We start from the raw sequence: 9,967 nt of genomic DNA, 5'->3' as shown, positions 1-9,967 counted from the left end.
GCTCTGTGAAGATGCCGTGCTGCGCCGCTGCAGCTGGGCTCGCTCGCCACGTCAGGATCCACCACACTTAATTTGACACTTTTATTTTCTTCCAGAAAAACGCAAGTGCGAAATAAACCCGGGAAGAAAAGAAGCCCACAAGCGAAGAGTGCCGTCTGTGACATGTAAGACAACTTCTCTCTTCAAACTGATGAGCAGTGTTAGTTAGCATGTCAAGAAGTTAGCTTAGCTGTCCAAACTTCGCCTTCTCACTGTACACGCCTTCGTTCTCAGCACTTCGCTCTGCTTCTCTTTCATAGCGTCTCGCTAACAAGTTGCATGACGTTTTCTAGCCTCAGGTTCACCACGAGCTCATTTTATCACAGCAATCGCAAATGGCCAAAAAGTTTGGACATGCGGATCTGCTGTTAAGGCTAGATGCTCTAATGTATTTGGAGTGTGTAAGAGTGTTTCCACCAGATAGTTTTCAACTCTTTGGTGCAAGTTTCCGTTTCAGTGTAAACGAGGCGTACTTCAGTAAGTAATATGCCCTTTCACGCAAATATTAAACAGTTGTCAAACTTGTATATGTATATATGTACATTAAGGTTACTCATCAGGGCTTTCATAAAACTATTTTTTCAAGCATCAACTCAATCATTTCGATTACATGTATTACAGTTTGTTATTGCAGTTTGTCTATGGTACTTTAACGGGGGCTTTGGTCTTGAAGTGGCTAAAAATAGCCAGCATAGAACCATTGACAGCTGGCTGGTGAATGGAGAAATCGGTTAGACTCCGACTTTATACCCAATGGGGGACAGATCAGTAGAACAGGAGTTGTACAGGTGTCATTATGCCACTATGGTATCCCCTTTATCATTGTAAATGCCATCAGTGTACTCTAGAACAACTCTGAAAGTACTGTTATGGTGGATGGTAACATCATCCTCTTCAAGTTACCACAGGGATGTTGCAAGGGTATGTTCTTGCCCACTTTTTGTTCATTGTGCTTATTGACTTTCTAATGACAAAATCAATTGAAGACACTTTAATGTCACATGTATGTCAGTGCTCTTATATGGATGTGAATCCTGGCTCCTGTCGCTTGATATGGAGAAGATGAATGCATTTGCCACATCCTGCTTCAGAGTTATATTGAACATTAAGCGCCTTGACCCTCATTAACAGAGTCAGACAGCGACAATTGCACTTTATTGGGCCCCACAGGAGCCACTCAGGACATATGCCCTCTACCTCCCAACACATGGCAGAAGATACCCAGGACGTCAGAAGACGAGCTACCTGACCTATGTCCAAAACCTGTTGTGGGATGCAGAAGGTGACCTGAGCCCTAATGCTATAGCTGCTATGGCTGCAGACCAGCAGTCGTGGAAGAAATGTGTGATGGACTGCAACGCAGCTGACTGATGATGATGATGATGATGTCAGTACAGGATCGCTACAGTATACAGGCTGCGCATGCACGTATTGATGATGTCACTATGGTTCTATCAAAAGGGCCCCTGGAAAGCGTTTTTGAACTCTACTGTAAAGTTTAAAATAATAATAATAAAAGATATTTACACGCTACATAAACTTCATTAGTATTTTGGAACACAAAATACTAATTAATAGTATTCCAATATTTATTAAAATGATTATCATTCTTCAAAAGTAACGCAACTGAAAAACAAACACTGTTATTTAGCTGTCATAATGTCATATGTCAAAGTTGTGTTCCTACTTACTTTAAAAGTAAGAAGTAAATTTAACTTGGTTACCTTTGAAAGAAGTAACTGTTGATAAGTTACTATTTTAAAGTTACTTACCCAACACTGTGTATGATGTTCAAAAAGACAACTCTATTGAAAAAACACTTAAAGTAAAATGGTGATCGACTCGACTCCCATTTTGCCAAGTGCATTCCTTTAAGAACACATTTAAAGCGGTTGGAGAATATGAGAAATTATTTAGTGAGCCATTATCTTTATATGAACATTTTAAGTACTTAAATACATGAAGTGAGGTTCATGATTGGTGAGGCTTTGAAATGGATAAATCACCTTCTTGTTTCTAATTCAAATTACCGGTAAATTAGAGTAAAGAGATGTGTTCAACAAAAATATAATTTAGACCTTCAGTAAAACGTTTTTTTTTTTTCAAACTTTATTGTGATTTCTTTTATTTATTGATTTAATCAATTTTAGGGTCAGGCTGCTAAAAACACTGATAACTAATATTTTTTCTTGTTTTCGGGTATATTTACACATGATTTATTAGTTTAATAACCAAATATGAATACATTTTTAACCAGCATTTGTTTGTGTGTCCAGCAGTTTGTTGCTGTTTGAGATCACTGCACCAAGGACGGTGGACGAACAATCAAACATCATGAGACAGTTAAAAGGCAAAGCCAAGAAGGAGACATCCAAAGACAAGAAGGAACGGAAGCAGGCAATGCAGGAGGCTCGTCAGCAGGTTGCCACGGTCGTCTTACCAACTGTGGCTGTTCTGGTTTTGTTAATTGTGCTGTTTGTATATGTAGCTACAAGGCCTGGAGACATGGAGTAGATTTTCAGAACAATGTTTGCTGCTGACCACAGCCCCATTTATTAGGTTCTTCTCCTCTAGACAATCAAACACAGCACTATTCGTCTGTTTAAAAAAAACAAAAAACAAAAAAAAAACATGCTCAACCTTACTGCAATGGTTGTGTGTTAAAAACAGAGCCATAACAAATACAGTTATTACTAATTGAGTCATTAAAGTTCTTGCAATTACACTGTTAATGATGTATGTAATCCCATATACCAAAGCCAAATTCATGGGGAAACTGTTGAGGCATGTCAAATTTTAATGCATGAGTATCTTGGGATTGTATAACTATTTTGTGTTGCTTGTATGATGGATCCATTTCAGTTACCTTAACCAGAGAAGGGATCACAGTTGTCATATATCTGAATGTTTTCTTTACTTAAATGCATGTGATACAACTGTGTCTTCCTCACCAGTGCCTTATAACAACTGCATCTCAATTATGTCAGTTGAATAAAGACATTTTTCTGTGACTGAAGAATTCCTGTAATACTTTTGTTTTGTAAATGTAAGGGATTATTTGAGTGTTTAATTGCCTTTTTTGTTCTAACATCAGGTAATCCGACCTGCTCTCTAGATTACGAAACAAAGTGTAATCCAGCTATCGCAGTCATTTTAGTTGCAAAAATTAACTTTCATAGATGGATCATTTGAAGAGAGTAAGGCATAAATACGGTCATAAATACGATTTATAATAAACAAATTAATAGGCTACTGTAAATGCAAAATTTCAACTGAGATTTTAAACTATAAAACGAATGGCATATGGAAGAACAAATAGTCTACAATCTAGACGTGCGCTCGTTGCGCTGTAAACTGTACTGCTCTCATGTAGCGGAAGTTCAGTTAATCCAGCCCTTCAAAAGAAAATACAATAAATTACAGTTGATCTCAAAGGAACCCTTGGCGTCTGCTTTTGGCAATCCAAGCAAAAGGAAACGAGGGGTTTGTGGATTTTAGTGAGTCTGGTATCGTATGTTGTATACGACTTGCTGTCTGTGTAACTGTGTATGTGTTTGCGCGCACCCGCCTTAATAAACAAGGGGAGCTATACGTCCAATCCCCTTCTCTTACATTAAGTTTATACTTGAACACTTGTTATTTTTATTGAACTATTTGTGTCTGCGAATTGAGACTGGCAATCGGAAGTGAGACATTTAACAAACTCTAACTTGATCTCTTATGTCCACACCTCCCATCAACATTTCTGAAGAAGACTTCCGGTGGCGTTTCATGGCGGTGGCATGGTGAATTTAACAGGAAGGGAAAACTGGGCCCTACATATTCTTCCCCATCGACAGAAAGACACGTTTGCCATGTGCATCTAGGTTCAAGGAGTGTGTTGTTTCAGCGTGGATCCAGTAGCTGCGCGGCGCTGTGTCCCTTTGCCCTGCCATGGCGGCGCACAAGCCAGTGGAGTGGGTCCAGGCCGTGATCACTAGATTCGATGAGCAGGTAAGATGAGAAAGTATTAAGATTCTGTCGCTGGCTGCGCTGTTGTTGCGAGGACTTGACGCGAAAGCAGTGGGTTCTAACACGGGGAGCAGAAATGGCTGAGGTGGAGTGATATGCCTGACGCCTGAGAGACCCATCAACTAGGGCCACTTCGTCATCACCTTATTGTTTTGGCTCTCAGGTCAACGCTAGTGTGACTGTGAGGGTTAGATGTTCAGCTCCAGTGACATCCACACTTTAGAGTCACTCTAAAGCTCGCTATCTGGCTTCGTAGCATCATGTTTTGTCATGTAGCCATAGAAGCTAACACAAGCAGGCCTTGGTGTGTAATGTAAACAAATAAGAAGTAGACTTGTTGGTCTCGATTAAAAGCCAATGGATGAATCTTGAAAGCGTTTCTGCTGTTATTTGTCCAATGTTCGCCATGCTGCCACAACATGTGTGTCACTGCTACGTTAGTGTTAGAAGAAGCGTTTGAATGATGGAGTTGATGTTGGAGAAACATTTTGGCAAAATTTAATTTAAGCATTACATGAACTATATTTGTGCACCGTATTTAAAAATGATATTTAAAAAAGGGAATATCAAAGTTTTCAAAGCCCCAATAGCTTTGTATAAATTCCATCTGATCTTGGAGTTAAGGAGCTCAACTCAGATTACCGTCGCCAAAAGAAAGCCGATTTTGGAGTTGATACCCACAGCTTATTTACTTTTTCTAACCCATAACTGGGGTCCATGTTCTTCTTAAATGTATATATACAATGAAGTGTTACAAATTGTAGTTGTATGCTTTGGGTTTCATTATCAGACAAAGGTTTTACTTGCATATTACTACTGACAATAATGATACAAATGATTTACCACATCATGTTCCTACACAGGGTGGATCATTATTGTAACACAAACAAGTATGTCTGCACAGATAAATATTTGGTAACAAATGTCTCAATAATATGTGATTTAGAAACGTTTATTTAATAATCTTGACTAAAATAAACCAATGTTCTGATGTGTAATTCCTTCATTATTAACAATAATAAACAAGAAAATCAGATGAGGTTTACAGAGGAGTAAAAAGAGCATGACACAGCAACAAAAATACCCTAAACATAGTCAAGTTCATGAGTCACCTGAAGTGTCCTCACAATGATGGAGAATGGAAGATATTTGAAAAGGCAACGACAACTGTGTGCAAGAACGCCTTTGTTTCCATCAAAAAGTTTCAAATTTGAAAAGAACAATACATTTGTGTTAGTTAAGAGTCTCTTAAATTGATCTCGATCTTGAAATAAAAATCTTGTTTACCATAACCACACACACTTCATCAATCCTGGAAGTCTCCACCTCCAAGGGACTCATTATATAAACAAATTGGGCGTGATTACAGCTGGTTGAAGGAGGAGTGAAGTCCATTCTTGCGTCAAAATGGGCTCCGTTCTCTTTGACCCTTCAGACCGGAGACTTGATAAAGTATTAATCTCAAAATGCAGCATTGACTTGATGAGGGACTCGCATCATGTGAAATGCGTCTTCGAGGCAGACTTTAACATTTAAAACTGTGAAGTAAATCAGGAAAGTTGATACAGAGAGATGGAAAGCTGTGCCATAGTTTCTTTTTTCCTCCTGAGCTTTACTTCTGTATTATTTCACACATTGGGTAATCTAAAAGTTTGATTTGATGATCCCAGATAACGATGTATAGACATGAACATACATGATTTTTTCTTTTAGTTTTCTTCCAGTTTGTAATACATTTTCTTTTAAATGACAAGTCTTGTATTTTCGCTGCAGCTTCCTATAAAGGTGGGACATCAGAACACTCACACCAAAGTCAGCACAGAGCACAACAAAGAGTGTTTAATCAACATATCCAAGTACAAGTTTTCCCTCGTCATCAGTGGCCTCACTAACATCCTTCGAAATGTCAACAATATGGTGAGTAGTTAGGACAGTAAATGAATAAATAAGATGATTTTTTTTTTTTTTAATAACAGACGTCATCGCTTTAGGGCTCATGTTGAACAATTTCTAATGTATGTTGTTTTTTTTTTGAGGATAAAATGAAGGAATAGCTGATAATAATGCTTACATTTGCATAATGTATAATTTGTTAAATCTTTATTATCTTATTCAACTTTTAATTTCAGTGTTCACAAATCCTCCTCTGATATAAGTTATCATTCTCTGGTAGTGCTTTAAAATTCAAAATCAATGTAAATAATCTCTCATATAATCACCTTCTGTACATCAGAGATGCTGCTCTGCTGTTAGCTCTTTTGTAAGCAGCGGCTGCCTCACCAATACCGGTGCGTGACGTCAGCGCAAATATAGTTATTAAACTGCTTGGATTGGATGCGTGGATCGCCGCTTTTTCACCAATGACCCATATGACTTTTAGAGGTTTTTTAAATTCTTCAAAATTGCAGGTTGTTTAATTTTTCTTCCGCAATCTTAAAAATCAAACTGCAAATTGTAGACTGCAGACGGGTATTTCGAACACTGTACATGTTAATATTTTGAGAAGCACTTTCCTACAAGCATTTTTTTTTTCAAATTTGATTAGAGATGGTACATGCTCATTTATTTGCCGTAAAAGCCAGAAAAAGTGTTGTTTCTTTAAAGAAACAATATATCGTTACCCACAATATCGCAATATATCGTATCATCACACATGTATGATGATATGTATCCTATCGCCAGATTCTTTCCAATACACAGCCCTAAAAATACTTTCATAACTTTCATAAATCAATAATCAATCTTTCTAATGTAACTGCACATTGTCCTTTTTAAATTAACTGAACTGAACTTGCAATCAAGTAAAGACAATACACATGTAATCAATCAAACAATTTTAATAAAGTCCTACCTTACCTTATGTTTAATTTAGAATCGTGATTATCAGTTTTGAATTTCATCAAGCTGGTGCAAACAAATTAGTTTTGTATTTGTAGAAAAAGAAAAAAAAACATAAAACTGTCCAAATATAAATGACAAAGATAATAATTTATCTTCTGAAATGTTAAGCTTTCCTAGTAATATTTTAGTAGGTCAGTGTCTGTGATCTCCTCTTTGAAAACGTACTTTGTTGTGTCAGTATGTGAAATGTTTTTCCACTGTGTTTTCAGAGAATATTTGGAGAAGCCTCAGAGAAGAACCTCTACCTTTCCCAGCTTATTATTCTTGACACTCTGGAGAAGTGCCTTGCTGGGGTAAGCAATCCTGGCAGTTTATTTCATGATACACATTTCCTCGCCATTAGTGACTTTTTAAAACTTGGGGGGGTATCAGGAAGCAGTATTTCAGGAAGCATGAGAGATGATTCTAACAAAAGACTTGGCCATCACTAGTGTCCCGAACCTGAAAATAATCTTTATACCAGTTAAAATTATAGGCAACCCTGGAGAGAAATAAATATTGGAGCATTTCTGTATCTTATTGAAATAATACAACATGTGGTTGTCATCATTGAAGCTAATGACTGTCCAACAAAATATTATTCTGACCCTATTTTTGGTGGAGACTATTTACTAGATTTAGTTGGACTCTTGTCGAAACCCATGCCAATCTGGTCAAGGCTGAGGTATGGTATTGAAACCAGAATCGGAACATATTCTTTACCAGTGTTGTAAATTATAACACAGAATTGTTTTTGGTGATGATAGTTTAGAATAAAATAAATATAAGAAGAAAAAAAAAAAAATAATAAATATAAATCAAATTAGATTAATAAAATTCAATTGAATGGAATGAAATGATAAAAAAAATACATTAAATGGTGTACACCTCGAAGGCAGTGTAGAACTGCATGGGTATTTTCCGTGGGAGGTGGAATTCCCTCCACTTCTGAGCCTTCTTCACGACGAGACCAATGTTCGTCTCCAACTTCAAGTCTCCAGTAAGGACAGAACTCGGCTGATGGATTCAGTCCATAAATTAAACTGCGGAGCCGTTAAAAATGATGGAAGGATGTGGGTGGCTAGAACTCTACAGTTGGCTATGATCCTCTTCACTATATTTTGAGCGTTGAGCTGCAGTTGTTCTCACTGCACCAGGTCACCTCTGTGGATGTCTATGTCTGAGACAAGTCAGATCAGATTGTCAATCTCCTCAGGTTGGCGGACAATAACAGAGGGAAGACTCGAGGTTCAGCTGGCGGTGTATTGGGAGAAGAGCAGGGGTGACAGAAAATGGCAAAAGCATTACAAAAAGTTCCCCTTTTACAAAAAGGTCCCCTTGTGGGACGAATAAAGGGGAAAAAAAAATCATAGCCTTAAGTAATACCAGTGCTTATGGTCTGAGAGTCTGACGGCTGTTTCCCCAGCTTGACCTTCATCTTCCTGTCTGACAGGAAGTTAATGATCCATCTGTACAGAGTGTGGACCATCTAGCTGGTAAGGTTTGTGCTAGAAGAGGTCAGCAACAACTGTGTAGAAAGTGGATTAATAGTCCGCATACCGAATCCTGGCGTAGAAACTATTTGACATCATGGATTTACCCAGTGTGAGAGGTCACCAACTTGGGTTACTTCCATGTCATATGGGCAGTTTTTCCTAACCTAACAAAAATATGAGAAATTTGGTTTAAAGGTGTGTGTCTATTGGGACAGGGATATCTTAGGTTTTCTTGTTTATTTCAACTCCATCCCCTTATGCTCAGCTTTTCCTGCTGAAAATATTAAGGCTTCTGAAGTGGTTGTTTGTGTTAATAAAGTTATTCATAATGATACCGATGTTGTCTTGACTATTGTGTGTTTCTGATGGTGTTGCTTCTTCTCTTGTTTTTATCTAACCGTATGAAATGAAACTTGATTTAGTCAGGTGGGCCCACATCATTGGATGTTGACTGGGGCAAGTGAACTGGACTGCTGCCTATCTGAGTGACATTGAGCAGGTTAAACATGTGTGGAAGCACAACCATAACAGGCGCCCAACCTAAGTTGTGGCGGACGCACAACAATAAGTTAAAACCCACTTTAACTTGAAAATCTCTCAGAAATACACACAACCAGGTTTTGTTTATCGTGTTCATTGGGTTGTTTGTGTAGTTGTTTGTGTCCATTATTTTTATTTTGTGCAGTCCTAATGAGCCATCCATCAAGAATGAGATAAACTGAAATTGCTACTACTGATAAAATGGCAGCTGCTGTTGTAAACATTTTGATTTCCCTTTGACCTTTTTTTATTTTTATTATTCAGCTGAAGTTTATGAGGTGTACTTTACCATCCTTTTGTTAAGGATTTATGGTTTTATCCATTTCTATTGTTAAATCAACTTATTTTATCAGCAAAATATAGAATCATGGATTGAAACTGATGATTATAATTTAATTTCACCACTTGTTAAATAGCAAGAGGCAAACAGGTATTTTTCTTTTAGCAATCCAAGGACTGTCTGCGTTTGGATGAGGCCATGCTGGTAAAACAGCTCCTCCCAGAGATCTGCCATTTCATTTATACCTATCGTGAGGGCCACCAGCACGCCGCTGAACTCCGGGTGTCTGCATCAGCCGTCCTCTTCTCCTTGAGCTGCAACAACTTTAATGCAGTCTTCAGTCGTATCTCAACCAGGTATCCTGATCTATAATCAAATAACATTTTTACTTGGTGCCTAAATGTGTTTTTGTTTGCAGGCTGCAGGAGTTGACGGTGTGTTTGGAAGACACCGTGGATGTTCATGACATTGAGCTGATGCAGTATATCAATGTGGACTGTTCCAAATTAAAGAGGCTGCTCCAAGGTCATCTATCCAGGATGTTTTTTTTCTACACACCCAACACGATTTAACCTTGAGTTTAATCATTTACTTGTATGTCTCTTAGAAACTGTTCTTAAGTTTCGAGCCCTAAAAAAGCCGGCACAACTATCAGTCATCAACAGTTTAGAAAAGGTCAGTGTTCATCTTTGCTCTCTACAAAAGATGTTTGGTTACTTGA

General features: G+C 37.9%; 1 protein-coding gene and 1 long non-coding RNA gene across 5 annotated transcripts in view; both read left to right on the top strand.

The window, feature by feature from the left end:
* On the top strand, positions 1-2,382 carry LOC148076109 (uncharacterized). Its single transcript, XR_015711855.1, has 3 exons — positions 1-164; positions 1,210-1,321; positions 2,316-2,382. It is a non-coding gene; the product is annotated as an uncharacterized LOC148076109 (long non-coding RNA).
* A 1,426-nt stretch (positions 2,383-3,808) lies between these two features.
* The window catches only part of nf1a (neurofibromin 1a), a 49,619-nt gene continuing 43,460 nt past the window's right edge, over positions 3,809-9,967 (top strand). For all 4 annotated transcript variants that reach the window (XM_087795035.1, XM_087795036.1, XM_087795034.1 and 1 more), the window contains exons 1-6: positions 3,809-4,032; positions 5,824-5,967; positions 7,161-7,244; positions 9,412-9,602; positions 9,665-9,771; positions 9,854-9,921. In XM_087795035.1, the coding sequence (XP_087651161.1) occupies positions 3,973-4,032; positions 5,824-5,967; positions 7,161-7,244; positions 9,412-9,602; positions 9,665-9,771; positions 9,854-9,921 (654 nt within the window). In that variant the 5' untranslated portion in view covers positions 3,809-3,972. The remainder of the gene's footprint in view (positions 4,033-5,823; positions 5,968-7,160; positions 7,245-9,411; positions 9,603-9,664; positions 9,772-9,853; positions 9,922-9,967) is intronic.

The sequence above is a fragment of the Callionymus lyra genome, chromosome 7, assembly GCF_982586985.1.
Source record: "Callionymus lyra chromosome 7, fCalLyr1.hap1.1, whole genome shotgun sequence".
NCBI classification, from domain to species: domain Eukaryota; kingdom Metazoa; phylum Chordata; class Actinopteri; order Syngnathiformes; family Callionymidae; genus Callionymus; species Callionymus lyra.
Note: the sequence above shows the minus strand (reverse complement) of the source record. Positions and strands in the feature narration are given on the sequence as shown.